Source organism: Manacus candei, unplaced genomic scaffold (assembly GCF_025592945.1).
Source record: "Manacus candei isolate 608988 ecotype Guabito, Panama unplaced genomic scaffold, ASM2559294v1 h1tg000265l, whole genome shotgun sequence".
NCBI lineage: Eukaryota > Metazoa > Chordata > Aves > Passeriformes > Pipridae > Manacus > Manacus candei.
Window position 1 is genome coordinate 4,032 of NW_026138313.1, and position 18,469 is coordinate 22,500.

Sequence of the window (18,469 nt, forward strand, 5' to 3'; positions counted from 1 at the left end):
GGGACTTGTGTGACACACAGGGGGGCTTGTGAGACAGTGGGGGGCCAAGGGGGGGCTCGTGTGACACGGGGGGGCCAAGGGGGCTTGTGTGACGTGGGGGGGACAAGGTGTGACACACGAGGGACTGGTGCGATCCTGAGGCCCCATGTCCCAGTGTCACACGTGAATGTGCAAGGAGGGGCTCGTGTGACACTCAGGGGGTGACACGAAGGACTCTGGGACAAAGGACTTGTGCGAGGCCCGCAGGGGTGTGAGGAGGGGGGGACTCGTGCAGGAGATTTGGGGAATGGCCTCGTGCAAGGGACTCGTGCAAAGGACTCATCCAGGACCCTCGTGTGACACGGGGACTCGTGCAAAGGACTCGTGCAAGACCCTCGTGTGACACAGGGAGTTGTTCAAGACCCTCATGTGGCACGGGGAGTTGTTCAAGACCCTCGTGCAAGGGACTCATTCAAGACCCTCGTGCAAGACCCTCGTGCAAGGGACTCTTGGAGGCCCCCGCGGGGTCCTCACCCCCCTTTCCGCCCCTCCCCCCTCCCTCGGGTGGTCCCGGGGGGTGTCGGGGGGTGGGGGAGGGGCCGGGGGGGGTTGGAGGGAGGGGCCGGGGGGAGATTTTTTAAATTCGCCGCGGCCAAAACTTTCCTACTTTAATAAAAAACCCAGCGGGCGTTTCCAGTGGGGGCCGAGACGGGGGGGGCTGGCGTGTGCTTGGCGTGTGCTTGGTGTGTGAGTGACACAGGCTTGGTGTGGGGTTTGGGTTGGGTTGGTGTGTGCATGGCATGTGCTTGGAGTGCGTTTGGTGTGTTCTTGGCGTGTCCTTGGCATGTCCTTGGCGTGGGGAGCCAGAGTGTGAGCGACATGGGCTTGGTGTGTCCTTGGTGTATGTGTGTGACATGGGATTGTTGGCGTGTGCTTGGCATGTTCTTTGCATGTCCTTGGTGCATCCGTGTCGCTGCCACATCCTGGGGCCTCCTACGCCAAGAACACGCCAAGAACACGCTAAAAACACGCCACGGCCATGGGGGGGGTCCCGGGGGTCTCCCCTTCCCCTCCCGCCGTTTCCATGGCAACCAGGAGGGGGAGGGGGCGCTGCGGCTGCCGGTTGCCATGGAAACGGCGGCGGGGGGGAGGGGCACTGCGGCATTGCCATGGAAAGGTGGGGGGAGGGGAAATACTCCTCTGCCCCGTTACCATGGAAACGGCGATGGCAGCGGTTTCCACAGCAACGGGGAGGGGGGAATGGGACGGTTTCTATGGCAACGGGACGGTTTCCATGGGGACTAGGGGTGGGAAAGGGTTTCCCGGGCAACGGGGAGGGGGGAGCTGTTTCCACGGTAACGGTGCGGTTGCCGTGGCAACTGGGGGAAGACGGTTTCCATGGCAACGGGGGGGGAAGCAGGAGGAAAAACCCCGCCCACTCCCCAAACTCCCTCCTCCCCCCAAAAAAAGGGGGACCCTGGGGATGCAACCCCCTAAAAAAGGGATTCGGCGTCCCCCCACCCTCCAAAAAAGAGTCTCAGGGGTGCGACCCCTCCCCTCCCAAAAAAAGAGAGGACCCAGGTGTGTGACCCCCCCCCAGAAAAGGGGGTTCGGGGTCCCCCCACCCCCTAAAAAAATAGGAGGTCCAGGGGTGTGACCCCCCCTCAAAAAAAGGGAATCCAGGCCCCCCCTCCAATAAAACCCCTCCGTTACCCCCCCCCAAAATGTACCCAGGACCCCCCCGCCCCCCCAAAAAGGGTTCCCGGTGCCCCCCCGCCCCTCCCCCCCCCGGTTAATGCTCAACCCGGGGCCTTCCGGGGGGGGAGGGGCGGGGGGGGCAAAGGGCGCGCGGGGAGAGCAGGGCAAGTTGGGGGGATTTTGGGAGGGTTTGAGGGGTAATTAGAGGGATTTGGGGGGGTAATTGGGGGATTGGGTGATAATTAGGGCCGGGGGGTAATTAGAGGGATTGGGGGGGGTAATTAGAGGAATTGGGGGGTAATTGGGGGCCGGGGCGTAATTGGACGGGGTTAATTGGGGGGTAATTAAGGGCCGGGGGCTAGTTGGGGGATTAATTAGGGGGGAATTAGGGGCTGGGGTGTAATTAGATCTGGGAGGTAATTAGGGGCCGGGAGGTAATCGGGGGGGAGATTTGGGGTAATTAGGGGGGTAATTAGAGGGATATTGGAGGGGTTGGGGCTAATTCGGGGTGGGGTATCTGAGACCCCTCGTGACACCCCCCAGGCCATGGAGGCTCCGCGGAGTCGCCGCGTTGGGATCCTGGGCTACGGCCAGTTGGGTACTGGGAGGGACTGGGGGGATTATTTGGGCCACTGAGGGGACACTGGGAGGGTTGTTGAGGCCACTGGGGGGGCACTGGGAGCTCTGGAGGGAATTTGGGGGAACTAGGGGGGCAGTGGGAGCACTGGGGGGATTATGGGGATCAGGGGAGTCCTGGGAGGTGACAGGAGGTGACACGTCCCCATCCCCCCCCCCAGGGCAGTTCCTGGGGTACAAGGGGGGGTGTTGGGGGGGGTCTCAGGGGGTGTCACAGGATCTCGGGGGGGGGGGGTTGGGGGTCCCAGGGGAGGTGACAGGAGGTGGCAGTGGGTGACACGTCCCTGTGCCCTCCCAGGGCAGTTCCTGGCCCAGCAGCTCTTGGCCCGGGGGCCCCCCCTGGGCCTGACCTTGGCCTGGGTCTGGGCCCGGGACGGGGCGAGTTTGGGGGGGCTCCCCCCTGCCCTGCGCCTCCTCGACCTGGGGCTCCTGCCCAGCACATGAGTGACCCCCTGCGCAACTCCCCAAACCACCGGGACCCCCCAAAACCCCCCGAAACCACCGGGACCCCCTGAAACCCCCCCAAACCACTGGTACCCCCTGAGATCCTCCCAAAACCACCGGAACTCCCTGGGACTGCCCCCAACCGCCAGGACCCCCCCAACCTCCCCCCAAACCACCAAGACCCCCTGGGACCCCCCAACCCACCCCCCCCAAAACCACCAGGATCTCCCAAACTTTACCAAACCCCACAATGTCCCCAATTCCCCCAATGTCCCCAGGGGGGTGGACCTGGTGGTGGAGGTGGCCCACCCGTGTGTGGCCCAGGAACACGGCGAGGACATCCTGGGACATGCGGATTTCATGGTGGGGACACTGGGGAGATTTGGGGATGTTGGGGGAAATGGGGATGTTGGGGTGATTGGGGGGACATTGGGGAGATTTGGGGATGTTGGGGTGATTGGGGGGACATTGGGGAGATTTGGGGATGTTGGGGTGATTGGGGGGACATTGGGGAGATTTGGGGATGTTGGGGTGATTGGGGGGACATTGGGGAGATTTGGGGATGTTGGGGTGATTGGGGGGACATTGGGGAGATTTAGGGATGGCAGGGATTGGGAACACTGGGGGATTGGGGGGACATTGGGGAGATTTGGGGATGTTGGGGGGATTGGGGACATTGGGGGGCCATGGTGTGGCTGTAGTGACATTGTCCCCTGTCCCCAGCTGGGGTCCCCCACGGCCCTGGCGGACCCTGAGACCGAGCGGCGGCTCCGGGAGGCGGCGACACAGGGGGGCCACACCCTGTATGTCCCCAGGGGGGCCCTGTGGGGGTGCGGGGACATTGCCAGGATGGACCAGGAGGGGACATTGGCTGTGAGTGACACTGGGGACACTCACAATGACCTTGGTGTCCCCCCCCTTGTCCCCACAGACCCTGAAGGTGACAATGACTGTGGTGTCACCCCCATTGTCCCTGAAGGTGACAATGACCTTGGTGTCCCCCCTACTGTCCCTCAGGCCCTGAAGGTGACAATGACCAAGTCCCCGCAGAGTTTCCGGGCGCAGGGGTGGCTCCGGGAGCGGGTGGCAGCTGCGGTGGCCTCAGGGACGAGGACGGTCCTGTACGAGGGTCCCCTGCGGCCCCTCTGTCCCCTCGCCCCCAACAATGTCAACACGATGGCAGCAGCGGCCGTGGCGGCGCCAGGGCTGGGCTTCGACGGCGTCACCGCCTGCCTGGTGGCCGACCCCAGGTGTGTCACCTACCCCCTGTCACCTCCCCCTCTGTCACTGATTGGTGTCACCTCCCCCTGTGACCTCCCATGGTGACATCCTAGTGCCACCCCCGAGTGTCCTTGTTGTCCCCTCATTGTCCCCTCATCCCCTCCTTGTCCCCCCCAATGCCTCCCTCTCCTTGTCCCCTCCTTGTCCCCTGAGTGTCCCCACTGTCCCCTCAATGTCCCCTCAATGTCCCCCCAATGTCAGCCCCCAGTGCCACCCTCTCCCTGTCCCCTCCTTGTCCCCTGTGTGTCCCGGTGTCCCCGCAGTGTCCCCGACTGGCACGTGGTGGAGGTGGAGGTGACATCGGTTGGAGACAAGGGGCGGTGCCTGAGCGTCACCAGCATCCGCCGGAACCCGGCAGGACCCGGTGCTGTCACCGGCAGTGCCACCCTGGGCTCCTTCTGGAGCTCCCTGCAGGGTGGGTGCCACTGTCCCCAATGTCCCCAATGTCACTTTTGTGTCCCCAGTGTCCCTAATCCTCCTAATGTCCTCAGTCACCCCAATGTCCCCAATCCCCCCCATGTCCTCAATGTCCCCAATCCCCACTAATGACCCCAATGTCACTCTCTGCCCCCCACCCCAGCCTGCACCGGACACGGTGGGTGTGTCCGTCTCTGCTGAGCCCTCAGGACCGTGACGAGCCGGGACCCCCCAAGGACCCCCCAAAAACCCCCAGACGACCCTTTGGGACCCTTTGGGGACAACTGGGGATCTTTTGGCGACATTAAAACCTCCCCCACACCCCACAATGACGCCACCCTTCTTGTCATGGCTGCGCCCGTGGGACAGAAGTGGCTTCCTCGGGCTCTGATTGGTGGAGGTGCCAGGGGTTACTCAGGGGTTACTCAGGGGGATGAGGGGGAACGGGGGGAGGGTTGCAGAGGGTCTTGGGTGGTCTGAGGAAGGGGAGGGAGGGGGGGGGTCAGAGATCGGGGGGGGGGCCAGAGGTGATGGATCAGCCCCGGGGGAGGGGGGTGAGGCCACCCCCCAGCCCTGAGGGACCCCAAATATCCCCTGGGATCCCCTCCTCCTTCCCCCTTCCTGCTTGAGACCTTCCCAGGAGCCTCCACTGCCCCCCCCCCCAGAGGTTCCCCCCCCAGTGACCCCTGAGATCCCTCCAGTGACCCCTTGGACCCTCCCGAGACACCCCCCCCCATGTGCCCTGGAACCCCCCAAACCCCTCCAATGACTCCTGGCCCCCCCCCAGTGCCCCCCTGGGACCCCCCCCAGTTATCACTGGGAACTTCCTGAGACACCCCCACCAGCACCACCACCACAAGTGCCCTTTGACCCCACTGTCCAGTTGTCAATAAAGGGTCAAATCAGCAACAGAACCGACTCCAGTGTGACCAGTATGGGAACTGGAAGGACACTGGGAGGGGAATGGGAGGGGACTGGGGGTACTGGGAGAGGAGTGGGAGTGAGATATTTTACCAATTCATTTTGATTTTATTTTTAATGGGAGCACTGGGGACGAGACTGGGAGGGGATTGAGGGCACTTGGGAGGGACCGGGGGCACTGGGGAAGGCCCGGGATGGGAGTAGGTTGCAATGGGGAGGGACTGGGATGGGATTGAGGGCACTTGGGAGGGACTAGGGGCACTGGGGAAGGCCTGGGATGGGACTGGGAGCACTGGGTTGCAGTGGGTCTCTCCCTGGGGAGGGACTGAGATGGGATTGAGGGCACTTGGGAGGCACTGGGATGGGAACTGGGGAGGGACTGGGATGCACGGGGATGGGAACTGGGGAGGGACTGGGATGCACGGGGATGGGAACTGGGGAGGGACTGGGATGCACGGGGATGGGAACTGGGGAGGGACTGGGATGCACGGGGATGGAATTGGGTCAGGGTTCTTCTTTAAGGAAGAAAAGACACTCAGCCCCTCCACCCATGTGTGCCCCACTGACCACACGACACCGGGGGAAGGGACCTCGCTGCCAATTCGTGGCTTTTCAGGGTCACTCCGAGCCGTGTCTTTGTCCCCTTTGGCCTCTTCTGTTTATCTCTGCTTTACATCCAGTCCCTCTGACACTGCAAAGAAATGAGTTACCAAAGTCAGCCATATAAACAGGGGGACCTTAACTGCTGTACAATTGTCACTCTACATTCTTACTCTGCTCCTCTGGCCTCTGTTCTGTTCAACTCTGCTTTACACCCTGTCCCTCTGACATGGTAAAGAAACCCTAACCAAAGTCACTCAGATACATGGGGAGAGCTCAAAGACTCTCCCTTCTCTTTAGGCAAACCACCCAGGGTCACTGCCTGCAGCCAAAGACTGCAGCTGTAATTGCACAGACTATCTGGGTGAAGGAGAGGAAAACTTAAGTGGCACATCTGAAAAGTCAGTGGGTGCCTTCACAGGCATTTAGGGGGCTCCTGGACACTGCTTTCCACCCATGCTGCCTTCAAAACATCCCAGCAATTCCCAAGCTAGCAACTGAGCCCTCCCTTCATCTCTGAGCTGTAACCCCCCACTGACTACTTGCAAACCTGGGTGTCTGTAGCCATCTTCAACACAGAGCAGCTTCACCTGAGGACTGGATAACACTGGTGAAAAAATGCCAAACTGCAGTTGAGATGATCAGGAGATCCCAAAAGATGCAAGGCTCCTAAGGAAAAGAAAAAATGATAACACATTACAAAAGCACCTTACCAACACAGGACACAAAATTATTAAATTTGAAAACCCTGCATGTGAGTGTAATCCTCTTCATTGCCATATACAGCTCTGCTTCTTTGGACGTAAAAGCTGATGCTTCAATAAAGCAGAAATAGCTTGAAAAGTCCCATTCAATGAAGGAAAGGAAGAGCTCTTACCCCTTAGAAGCCCAGCTGCTGAATGACCTCCCTGAGCAAAGGCTGGGGTTAATATACCCCTGGCCGTGCCCACCTCCCTTTCCCGTGAGGCCCCGGGGGAAAAGGAGCAGCCCAATCCCAGACGGTATAAAAGCTCTGGGAGCAGCAGCACCTGAGTGGCATCTCTGACTTAAAATCAGGATGGGTGAAGAGCCTGACGATGAAAAGGACTCATAATGAGAGCAGGTATTGTAGTTGGTATTGGGTTTAGAGTTGGTATGGGATTTGGACATGGCCTGGAGCGGGTCGGGCTGGACCGGCGGGGGTTGAAGCAGCGGGGCTGGAGCGGCTCGGGGGGGGCTGGAGTGAGTGGCGGCGGCGGGAGGTTGCAGAGGCGCGGGCGGGGGCTCCGCGGTGGGGCCGCGTCCTACCTGGGGGACGAGGGTGATCCTGGCGGTACCAGAACGAGGTGCGGGGGAGCCCAGAGGAAGCCCTGGGGCTGCCGGGACCTTCCCAGGGTGCTGGGCTGAGTCCCCGGGAATGCCGGGACCCTCCCGCGGGGCTGAGCTGAGCCCTCAGGGATGCCGGGACCCTCCCGGGGCGCTTCGCGACGGGGGATGTGGAGTGAGGTAATAACAGGAATCAGGAAGTGCTTCCACGGACCCGCGCCCGGTTCGGTGGCTGTGCCGAAGTTTGAACTGGGAAAGAGCCGCTGTCCTGCGGTGAGGACGGGGGGAAATGACCTTACAATGAGAGTGGGGAGATTTGGATTAGAGATTAGGAAAAAATTGGGCGGTCACGCATTGGAATAGGTTGCCTAGGGGGGTGGTGGAGTCACCGTTGCTGCAGGTGTTCAAGAAGTATTCGGATATGGCGCTCGGCGACGGTTTAGGAGTTACAGTGGCAGTGTTTGGGAATAGTTGGGCTGTGATGCGGAAAGACCCGGTCCGAAAAACTGCTCGGAGATTTTTGTATTTTTAAACAGCAAGGTATTTGTTTATTTAACGTTGGGAACAAGCCAGCTTGTGCTTAATTATTCTAAATTAATTAATTAATTACTAACAATCTGCACTCTTTTGATTATGGTACTTAATTTATACCACAGTCATAAATTCAGTAATGATAAAAAAAAAAGGCTGGACCTTTTCCAGTTGCAGGTGCCATCCAGCCTACTTTTGGAAAGGAGGAGCACTGAGGTTGAGTCAGGGAGGTAGAGAGGAGGTGCTGGGGTCTCCCTTACTTTCAGAAACACCCTGTAACTTTTTTTCTCACTCCCCCAGGTACGGCACACGGTGAGGGCAGCAGCCTCTGACTGGGGTCAGAGCCAGTGGCCCGAGAACCTCTCAGCTCAGGGGAGGGTGAGTAGCCAATTGCAGGGTTATCTCCCATGTGCTGCCCAACTCTTGTGTCAGTTTCTGTTTTCTTTCTCACAGCGACCGAGTCAGGGATCACAGGACCCTCTGAGCCAGCCGGGCGTCCTTCCTTGGCATCGAAGATGGATTCACATCCCCACCTATGGGAAAGATAAGTGGAGGGCTCCCACCTGAAGAGGGGATGAGAGCTGGGTTCAGTTTTATGGTTAGGAGGGAGGGATTTTCAAATGAGCACAGGGGAAAGGGTCTGCCCTAACAGGCCCTTGGCACACATAGGAGGAGCAGTTTACTTTTCATCATGGAGTAGGATGTGCAGGGTAGAGCCGTTCAGGTCTGTGTCATGTCCTTTGTCCAGTCTGTGTTTTGTGTCTTACTATTCACTGTCACCACATATTTGCTTTCGGCCTTCAAAGGCCTTTCTGCCCTCAAAGTTCTTATCTGAGATGCCGAAGCATCCTTCCTCGGGTCTTGAACCTTTGCACTGCCCAGCTCAGTGCCCATACCATCTATTCTTTGGCTCACTAGCTTGGACGTGCATCAGAATTGCATCTGAGAAGTGTCAGGTCAGGTGTCTTTTACTGCCTCCTTACAGGTTGTATCGGTGACTGTGCTGCGTAGTCATCTCTTGTAAGCGCCTGGGACTTGTGAGAATCTGAGAAGATTCTGAACATAGCCTTGTCTCCCATCCATGTTAGCAATTTTGTAGGCAGTTCTTGTCCCAGGCCATTCTGTTAGAGTGTCTTTTCAGGCTCCTCAGAGCCTCCTCCGTTCAGTCTCGCCGTATCCTCCGTCTTCTCGTGCGGCAGCACATCCATTTTTGGCGTCGTTCTTTTCTCAGAGTTCTCTCTCCTCATTGCACCACAGCACTTGTCTGGAAATGTGTCCTTGGAGTTTGTGTTGGGCCTGGAACTGCTCTGCCCTGCAGTGTAGAGTTGGGGGTAGGTGGAGTAGAAAGGAGACTTTCCAGTTACCCTGTGGATAGGCTTAGCCACTGAGGGCAGGGCCTTAAAGTGAGGGCAGTGTTTATTTGTGCAGGTTGTCTTTGGACCCCAGAGAGCTTGTCTAAGGAGAAATTAGAATTGCACAGCAGTTCAGGTCCCTCCTGTCTATGTGGCTGACTTTGGTAACTCATTTCTTTGCAGTGTCAGAGGGACTGGATGTAAAGCAGAGATGAACAGAAGAGGCTGGAGGAGCAGAGTCAGAAGGTGGGTTCTCATGTGAGGTCAGAGCCAAGGCATGACTTTTGACCCTAGGTTTACTTGATCATTTGGATGGTTTGGTGGTTTAGTTTTGGTTTTTTATTTTTTTTTAAGTTGCTGAGCCCTCAGCCCAGCAGATGATAGGCACCAGAGGGGAGGTGAGCCCGGTGAGGAAGGTGAGCAGTGACTGCAGGACAAAACTAGCTGCTCTTTTGCAGGCGGTGTACTTGTGGTGAATCTGTGTACATACTTGTTTTTTTGTTTTACAGGCAATGCACCGACTTCTAACGTGCAGTCCAACGTGATGGGGACCCTGCCTGTAAGAGGTCACGGTCAAGGGGGGTCAGACAGAAGCTGCCGTGGGAGCAGCATATTCTTGGGCAGTATCTCAGTACTCACACTTGCCTCTGGGGTTTTTTTGCAGGAGATGTAGGCAGTCTCCCAGGGCCAAAGCCAACTCACAGTGAGGTGACGGACATGGTTTGGTCCCCTTGAACTGTCCTTGTAGGTAATCTCCGAGTATTGAAAGGATCAGCAATGAAGGATTGAGCTTTTTTGATTGCAGGTGCCATCCAGGTAACCTTTGGAGCAGATGAGCACTGGAGGTGAGTCGGGGAGGCAGCAGGAGGAGCGGGGATCCACTGCAGCTTTAGAAATGCCTTCTCATTTTGTCTCTCGCTCACTCAGGTATCCCAGAAGATGGCAGCCACCGTGTCCAGGTCTGCTCAGAGCCAGTGACATGAGGACCTGCCTCGTTGAGAGTGAGTAGAGGGATCCTGGGGGCTGGGGCCACGTACCACACTACTCAGATATGGTGTCTGGTTTTCTTTCTCACAGTTGACTCCGAGTACTCTCATGATGGCAGGAACCTCTGAGCCAGCCCAGGTGCCTCTCCTGTGCATCCAAGATGGATTGGCATCCCCGGCTCTCGGCAAGATAAGTGCAGGGCAAAGAACCAGAGAGGGGTTGGGAGTCAGTGCAAGTATGTGTCTTGCCCGGAGGGATTTTTGAAATTAGTCCGGTGCAAGGGGTATCCTAAAACAGGTTATTTGGCTGCATCAAAGGAAGGGCTTACTTTGTATCATTGGATTCCCGTGTGCAGGGCAGAGCAGTTCTGGTGTGTGTCACGTCCTTTGTCGGGTCCGTGTTTTGTGTCCTTCGTCTCTTAATTGTGTCACTTGCTGTGTGTCATCACAGGTGTGGGGTGTGTCACTTGGGGTCAGCCTGGAAGTGCTCTGCCCTGCTATGTGGATCAGTGGGTAGATAGAATATTGCTCACATGCTGTGAGCAGGATGGTCTTGCGATGCCCTGCTTGGGTGTTTGGAGTCCCAGCTAGGTAGAGTAGGAACCAGTGTCTAGGGTTTAGAGGTTTTTGGCTTTCGTTGTGAGCAATCCCCCAATGTTTGAGAGCTGAGTGTTTGAGCATTTGCCCATGTCATTTGCAGGGGTGATCTTGGGAGCAGCTGAAGAGAGAGGAACCTTGTAGGGGAGTTGGGGAGGCAGCAGGAGGAGCGGGGATCCACTGCAGCTTCAGAGATGCTCTCTAATTTTGTCTCTGGCTCACTCAGGTATCCCAGAAGATGACAGCCACAGTGTCCAGCTCCGATGAGAGCCAAGGACCCGAGGACCTGCCTCGTTGAGAGTGAGTAGAAGGATCATGGGGGCTGGGGCCACGTGCCAAAGTACTCAGATATGGTGTCGGGTTTTCTTTCTCGCAGTTGACTCCGAGTAGCCTGATGATGGCAGGAACCTCTGAGCCAGCCCTGGTGCCTCTCCTGTGCATCCAAGATGGATTGGCATCCCCGACTCTCTGCAAGATAAGTGCAGGGCAAAGAACCAGAGAGGGGTTGGGAGTCGGTGCAAGTCTGTGCCTCACCTGGAGGGATTTTTGAAATTAGTCCGGTGCAAGGGGTATCCTGGAACAGGTTATTTGGACACATCAAAGGAAGGGCTTACTTTGTATCATTGGCTCTTCTCCTGATTTTAATTTTCTTAGGCTCTTCTCCTGATTTTATTTCTCTTAGACTCTTCTCCTGATTTTAATTTTTTTAGGGTCTTCTCCTGATGTTAATTTTCTTAGGCTCTTCTCCTGATTTTAATTTTCTTGGGTTCTTCTCCTGATTTTAATTCTCTTAGGCTCTTCTCCTGATTTTAATTTTTTTAGGCTCTTCTCCTGATTTTAATTTTTTTAGGTTCTTCTCCTGATTTTATTTCTCTTAGGCTCTTCTCCTGATTTTATTTCTCTTAGGCTCTTCTCCTGATTTTATTTCTCTTAGGCTCTTTTCCTCATTTTATTTCTCTTAGGCTCTTCTCCTGATTTTAATTTTTTTAGGCTCTTTTCCTGATTTTATTTCTCTTAGGTTCTTTCCGTGATTTTACTTTTTTTTAGGCTCTTCTCCTGATTTTATTTCTCTCAGGCTCTTCTCCTGGTTTTAATTCTCTTAGGTTCTTCTCCTGATTTTAACTTTTTTAGACTCTTCTCCTGATTTTAATTCTCTTAGGCTCTTCTCCTGATTTTAATTTTCTTAGGCTCTTCTCCTGATTTTGATTTTCTTAGGCTCTTCTCCTGATTTTGATTTTCTTAGGCTCTTCTCCTGATTTTATTTCTCTTAGGCTCTTCTCCTGATTTTAATTTTCTTGGGTTCTTCTCCTGATTTTAATTCTCTTAGGCTCTTCTTCTGATTTTATTTCTCTTACGCTCTTTTCCTGATTTTATTTCTCTTAGGCTCTTCTCCTGATTTTATTTCTCTTAGGCTCTTCCCCTGATTTTATTTCTCTTAGGCTCTTCTCCTGATTTTATTTCTCTTAGGCTCTTCTCCTGATTTTAATTCTCTTAGGCTCTTCCGCTGTTTTTAATTTTTTAGGCTCTTCTCCTGATTTTAATTTCCTTAGGCTCTTCTCCTGATTTTAATTTTTTTAGGCTCTTCTCCTGATTTTATTTCTCTTAGGTTCTTCTCCTGATTTTAATTTTTTTCAGCTCTTTTCCTGATTTTAATTCTCTTAGGCTCTTCTGATTTTATTTCTCTTAGGCTCTTCTGCTGTTTTTAATTTTTTAGGCTCTTCTCCTGATTTTAATTTTCTTGGGTTCTTCTCCTGGTTTTAATTTCCTTAGGCTCTTCTCCTGATTTTAATTTTCTTAGGCTCTTCTCCTGATTTTGATTTTCTTAGATTCTTCTCCTGATATTAATTTTTTTTATGTTCTTCTCCTGATTTTCGTTTTTTAGACTCTTCTCTTCTCCTGATTTTCAGTTTCTTAGACTCTTCTCCTGATTTTAATTTTTTTAGGGTCTTCTCCTGATTTTAATTCTTTTAGGCTCTTCTCCTGTTTTTAATTTTTTTAGGCTCTTTTCCTGATTTTATTTCTCTTAGGTTCTTCTCCTGATTTTAATTTTTTTAGGCTCTTCTCCTGATTTTAAATTTCACGGAATTACACAAGTAAATTTTGAAGCCACTCAGCAATTACGAGTCAATTATCCAATTTTCCAAAGAAACTACACCAATGAATACAGTTATAAAACAAAAAAAACCTGATAAGTAAAAAATCGCATAGCAACACTGCCACCTGGTGACATAGGAAAAGAATTGCACAGATATTTCTTATGAAATGCTGCCACCTGCCGACGGAAAACAGGAACTGCATTTTTTAAAAAAAATTGATAACTACGCCACCTGCCGACAGAAAACAGGAACTGCATGTAAAAAAATTCATAACTGCGCCACCTGCTGACGGAAAACAGGAACTGCATGTAAAAAAAATTCATAACTGCGCCACCTGCTGACGGAAAACAGGAACTGCATGTAAAAAATTTCATAACTGCGCCACCTGCTGATGGAAAACAGGAACTGCATGTAAAAAAATTCATAACTGCGCCACCTGCTGACGGAAAACAGGAACTGCGTTTAAAAAAAAATTCATAACTGCACCACCTGCTGAAAAGAAACCGCAATTGCAACTGAAAATTAATCGAAATGCTGCCACCTTGTGGAAAATCATGGAATTGCACATGAAATAATTTTTATTAAAAATTAATAAAAATACATAAAAAACCACCCAAATAACAACAGAAACACACCTTACAACACAAAAACAACCACCCAAAAAACCCCCATCAACCCTAAACCTACACCTATCCCAAACCCTAACCTTAGGCCTACCTGTAAGCTAAACCCTAGCCCAAACCCCACACCTACTCCTACGACAAGGACTACGCCTAGTCTTATAAATAACCCAAACCCTATTCCTACCCCCACACCTGGCCCTAACCCTACAACTAAACCTAACTTAAACCCTAACCATTGCAGTAACCCTACGCATAACCCTAGGCCAACCCAAACCCTAACTCAACACCTAAACCTAACCCTAACAATCACCCCAACCCTTGGCCTGACCCACAACCTAACCCTAGCACTACACCTAACCCTAGGCCAAACCTTAAGCCTAACTCTAACCCTAAACCTGGACCTAGGCCTAGAGAGAGGGTTACAGTCAGCATTAAGCTTACAGTTAGATTTAGGGTTTACAGTTAGGTTTAGGGGTAGGTTTAGGTGTAGCTTTAGGGTTAGGGGTTACAGTTAGGATTAGGGGTAGGTTTAGGTGTACAATTAGGGTTAGGGGATACAGTCGGGTTTAGGGGTAGGTTTAGGCGTAGCGTTAGGGTTAGGGGTTACAGTCGGGTTTAGGGGTAGGTTTAGGTGTAGCGTTAAGGTTAGGGGATACCGTCAGGTTTAGAGGTAGGTTTAGGTGTAGCATTAGGGTTAGGGGTTACAGTCGGGTTTTGGGGTAGGTTTAGGTGTACTGTTAGGGTTAGGGTTAGGGTTAGGGTTAGGGTTAGGGTTTAGGGTTAGGGTTAGGGTTTAGGGTTTAGGGTTAGGGTTAGGGTTAGGGTTAGGGTTAGGGTTAGGGTTAGGGTTAGGGTTAGCAAGGGTTAGGGTTAGGGTTAGGGTTAGGGTTAGGGTTAGGGTTAGGGTTTTGGGTTAGGGTTAGGGTTAGGGTTAGGGTTAGGGTTAGGGGTATGGGTAAGGGTTAGGGTTAGGGTTAGGGTTAAGGTTAGGGTTAGGGTAAGGGTTAGGGTTAGGGTAAGGGTTAGGGTTAGGGTTAGGGTTAGGGTTAGGGTTAGGGTTAGGGTTAGGGTTAGGGTTAGGGTTAGGGTTAGGGTTTAGGGTTAGGGTTAGGGTTAGGGTTAGGGTTAGGGTTAGGGTTAGGGTTAGGGGTTAGGGGTTAGGGTTAGGGTTAGGGTTAGGGTTAGGGGTTAGGGTTAGGGTTAGGGTTAGGGTTAGGGTTAGGGTTAGGGTTAGGGTTAGGGTTAGGGTTTTGGGTTAGGGTTAGGGTTAGGGTTAGGGTTAGGGTTAGGGTTAGGGTTAGGGTTAGGGTTAGGGTTAGGGTTAGGGTTAGGGTTAGGGTTAGGGTTAGGGTTAGGGTTAGGGTTAGGGTTAGGGTTAGGGTTAGGGTGCCATTAGGGTTAGGGTTAGGGTTAGGGTTAGGGTTAGGGTTAGGGTTAGGGTTAGGGTTAGGGTTAGGGTTAGGGTTAGGGTTAGGGTTAGGGTTAGGGTTAGGGTTAGGGTTAGGGTTAGGGTTAGGGTTAGGGTTAGGGTTAGGGTTAGGGTTAGGGTTAGCGGGCGCCATTAGGGTTAGGGTTAGGGTTAGGGTTAGGGTTAGGGTTAGGGTTAGGGTTAGGGTTAGGGTTAGGGTTAGGGTTAGGGTTAGGGTTAGGGTTAGGGTTAGGGTTAGGGTTAGGGTTAGGGTTAGGGTTAGGGTTAGGGTTAGGGTTAGGGTTAGGGTTAGGGTTAGGGTTAGGGTTAGGGTTAGGGTTAGGGTTAGGGTTAGGGTTAGGGTTAGGGTTAGGGTTAGGGTTAGGGTTAGGGTTAGGGTTAGGGTTAGGGTTAGGGTTAGGGTTAGGGTTAGGGTTAGGGTTAGGGTTAGGGTTAGGGTTAGGGTTAGGGTTAGGGTTAGGGTTAGGGTTAGGGTTAGGGTTAGGGTTAGGGTTAGGGTTAGGGTTAGGGTTAGGGTTAGGGTTAGGGTTAGGGTTAGGGTTAGGGTTAGGGTTAGGGTTAGGGTTAGGGTTAGGGTTAGGGTTAGGGTTAGGGTTAGGGTTAGGGTTAGGGTTAGGGTTAGGGTTAGGGTTAGGGTTAGGGTTAGGGTTAGGGTTAGGGTTAGGGTTAGGGTTAGGGTTAGGGTTAGGGTTAGGGTTAGGGTTAGGGTTAGGGTTAGGGTTAGGGTTAGGGTTAGGGTTAGGGTTAGGGTTAGGGTTAGGGTTAGGGTTAGGGTTAGGGTTAGGGTTAGGGTTAGGGTTAGGGTTAGGGTTAGGGTTAGGGTTAGGGTTAGGGTTAGGGTTAGGGTTAGGGTTAGGGTTAGGGTTAGGGTTAGGGTTAGGGTTAGGGTTAGGGTTAGGGTTAGGGTTAGGGTTAGGGTTAGGGTTAGGGTTAGGGTTAGGGTTAGGGTTAGGGTTAGGGTTAGGGTTAGGGTTAGGGTTAGGGTTAGGGTTAGGGTTAGGGTTAGGGTTAGGGTTAGGGTTAGGGTTAGGGTTAGGGTTAGGGTTAGGGTTAGGGTTAGGGTTAGGGTTAGGGTTAGGGTTAGGGTTAGGGTTAGGGTTAGGGTTAGGGTTAGGGTTAGGGTTAGGGTTAGGGTTAGGGTTAGGGTTAGGGTTAGGGTTAGGGTTAGGGTTAGGGTTAGGGTTAGGGTTAGGGTTAGGGTTAGGGTTAGGGTTAGGGTTAGGGTTAGGGTTAGGGTTAGGGTTAGGGTTAGGGTTAGGGTTAGGGTTAGGGTTAGGGTTAGGGTTAGGGTTAGGGTTAGGGTTAGGGTTAGGGTTAGGGTTAGGGTTAGGGTTAGGGTTAGGGTTAGGGTTAGGGTTAGGGTTAGGGTTAGGGTTAGGGTTAGGGTTAGGGTTAGGGTTAGGGTTAGGGTTAGGGTTAGGGTTAGGGTTAGGGTTAGGGTTAGGGTTAGGGTTAGGGTTAGGGTTAGGGTTAGGGTTAGGGTTAGGGTTAGGGTTAGGGTTAGGGTTAGGGTTAGGGTTAGGGTTAGGGTTAGGGTTAGGGTTAGGGTTAGGGTTAGGGTTAGGGTTAGGGTTAGGGTTAGGGTTAGGGTTAGGGTTAGGGTTAGGGTTAGGGTTAGGGTTAGGGTTAGGGTTAGGGTTAGGGTTAGGGTTAGGGTTAGGGTTAGGGTTAGGGTTAGGGTTAGGGTTAGGGTTAGGGTTAGGGTTAGGGTTAGGGTTAGGGTTAGGGTTAGGGTTAGGGTTAGGGTTAGGGTTAGGGTTAGGGTTAGGGTTAGGGTTAGGGTTAGGGTTAGGGTTAGGGTTAGGGTTAGGGTTAGGGTTAGGGTTAGGGTTAGGGTTAGGGTTAGGGTTAGGGTTAGGGTTAGGGTTAGGGTTAGGGTTAGGGTTAGGGTTAGGGTTAGGGTTAGGGTTAGGGTTAGGGTTAGGGTTAGGGTTAGGGTTAGGGTTAGGGTTAGGGTTAGGGTTAGGGTTAGGGTTAGGGTTAGGGTTAGGGTTAGGGTTAGGGTTAGGGTTAGGGTTAGGGTTAGGGTTAGGGTTAGGGTTAGGGTTAGGGTTAGGGTTAGGGTTAGGGTTAGGGTTAGGGTTAGGGTTAGGGTTAGGGTTAGGGTTAGGGTTAGGGTTAGGGTTAGGGTTAGGGTTAGGGTTAGGGTTAGGGTTAGGGTTAGGGTTAGGGTTAGGGTTAGGGTTAGGGTTAGGGTTAGGGTTAGGGTTAGGGTTAGGGTTAGGGTTAGGGTTAGGGTTAGGGTTAGGGTTAGGGTTAGGGTTAGGGTTAGGGTTAGGGTTAGGGTTAGGGTTAGGGTTAGGGTTAGGGTTAGGGTTAGGGTTAGGGTTAGGGTTAGGGTTAGGGTTAGGGTTAGGGTTAGGGTTAGGGTTAGGGTTAGGGTTAGGGTTAGGGTTAGGGTTAGGGTTAGGGTTAGGGTTAGGGTTAGGGTTAGGGTTAGGGTTAGGGTTAGGGTTAGGGTTAGGGTTAGGGTTAGGGTTAGGGTTAGGGTTAGGGTTAGGGTTAGGGTTAGGGTTAGGGTTAGGGTTAGGGTTAGGGTTAGGGTTAGGGTTAGGGTTAGGGTTAGGGTTAGGGTTAGGGTTAGGGTTAGGGTTAGGGTTAGGGTTAGGGTTAGGGTTAGGGTTAGGGTTAGGGTTAGGGTTAGGGTTAGGGTTAGGGTTAGGGTTAGGGTTAGGGTTAGGGTTAGGGTTAGGGTTAGGGTTAGGGTTAGGGTTAGGGTTAGGGTTAGGGTTAGGGTTAGGGTTAGGGTTAGGGTTAGGGTTAGGGTTAGGGTTAGGGTTAGGGTTAGGGTTAGGGTTAGGGTTAGGGTTAGGGTTAGGGTTAGGGTTAGGGTTAGGGTTAGGGTTAGGGTTAGGGTTAGGGTTAGGGTTAGGGTTAGGGTTAGGGTTAGGGTTAGGGTTAGGGTTAGGGTTAGGGTTAGGGTTAGGGTTAGGGTTAGGGTTAGGGTTAGGGTTAGGGTTAGGGTTAGGGTTAGGGTTAGGGTTAGGGTTAGGGTTAGGGTTAGGGTTAGGGTTAGGGTTAGGGTTAGGGTTAGGGTTAGGGTTAGGGTTAGGGTTAGGGTTAGGGTTAGGGTTAGGGTTAGGGTTAGGGTTAGGGTTAGGGTTAGGGTTAGGGTTAGGGTTAGGGTTAGGGTTAGGGTTAGGGTTAGGGTTAGGGTTAGGGTTAGGGTTAGGGTTAGGGTTAGGGTTAGGGTTAGGGTTAGGGTTAGGGTTAGGGTTAGGGTTAGGGTTAGGGTTAGGGTTAGGGTTAGGGTTAGGGTTAGGGTTAGGGTTAGGGTTAGGGTTAGGGTTAGGGTTAGGGTTAGGGTTAGGGTTAGGGTTAGGGTTAGGGTTAGGGTTAGGGTTAGGGTTAGGGTTAGGGTTAGGGTTAGGGTTAGGGTTAGGGTTAGGGTTAGGGTTAGGGTTAGGGTTAGGGTTAGGGTTAGGGTTAGGGTTAGGGTTAGGGTTAGGGTTAGGGTTAGGGTTAGGGTTAGGGTTAGGGTTAGGGTTAGGGTTAGGGTTAGGGTTAGGGTTAGGGTTAGGGTTAGGGTTAGGGTTAGGGTTAGGGTTAGGGTTAGGGTTAGGGTTAGGGTTAG

General features: G+C 52.9%; 1 protein-coding gene and 1 long non-coding RNA gene across 9 annotated transcripts; both read left to right on the forward strand.

The window, feature by feature from the left end:
- Positions 1-1,447: 1,447 nt before the first annotated feature.
- On the forward strand, positions 1,448-4,884 carry ASPDH (aspartate dehydrogenase domain containing). Of its 4 annotated transcripts, none has more exons than XM_051775215.1 (8): positions 1,824-1,841; positions 2,221-2,275; positions 2,612-2,753; positions 3,036-3,120; positions 3,481-3,630; positions 3,775-4,007; positions 4,302-4,453; positions 4,619-4,884. In XM_051775215.1, the coding sequence occupies exons 2-8, from the start codon at positions 2,224-2,226 to the stop codon at positions 4,654-4,656; spliced, it is 852 nt and encodes a 283-aa protein (XP_051631175.1). In that variant the 5' UTR covers positions 1,824-1,841; positions 2,221-2,223; the 3' UTR covers positions 4,657-4,884. The 4 variants fall into 4 exon arrangements, with proteins under 4 accessions (XP_051631176.1, XP_051631175.1, XP_051631174.1 ...); XM_051775214.1 differs by lacking the exon at positions 1,824-1,841 and adding an exon at positions 1,852-1,874; XM_051775216.1 differs by lacking the exons at positions 1,824-1,841; positions 2,612-2,753; positions 3,036-3,120 and adding an exon at positions 1,448-1,560 and having other exon boundaries at positions 4,619-4,883.
- A 2,102-nt stretch (positions 4,885-6,986) lies between these two features.
- Positions 6,987-12,021, forward strand: LOC127464747 (uncharacterized). 5 transcript variants are annotated; one of them, XR_007901572.1, is made up of 8 exons: positions 6,987-7,078; positions 8,113-8,194; positions 9,354-9,410; positions 9,519-9,580; positions 9,674-9,723; positions 9,829-9,872; positions 9,970-10,009; positions 10,092-12,021. It is a non-coding gene; the product is annotated as an uncharacterized LOC127464747 (long non-coding RNA). The 5 variants fall into 5 exon arrangements; XR_007901570.1 differs by lacking the exons at positions 6,987-7,078; positions 8,113-8,194 and having other exon boundaries at positions 8,537-9,410; positions 9,519-9,723; positions 10,092-11,047; positions 11,124-12,021; XR_007901573.1 differs by lacking the exons at positions 6,987-7,078; positions 8,113-8,194 and having other exon boundaries at positions 8,537-9,410; positions 9,519-9,723; positions 10,092-10,165; positions 10,242-12,021.
- Positions 12,022-18,469: the final 6,448 nt, after the last annotated feature.

What these genes read in the sequence shown, in the direction of transcription:
- ASPDH (XM_051775215.1), top strand. Translation starts at nt 2,224, where the DNA reads ATGGAGGCTCCGCGGAGTCGCCGCGTTGGGATCCTGGGCTACGGCCAG. An exon ending in TGGGACATGCGGATTTCATG is followed by an intron (nt 3,121 to 3,480) that starts GTGGGGACACTG and finishes CCCTGTCCCCAG; the next exon opens with CTGGGGTCCCCCACGGCCCT. An exon ending in TGCCTGGTGGCCGACCCCAG is followed by an intron (nt 4,008 to 4,301) that starts GTGTGTCACCTA and finishes GTGTCCCCGCAG; the next exon opens with TGTCCCCGACTGGCACGTGG.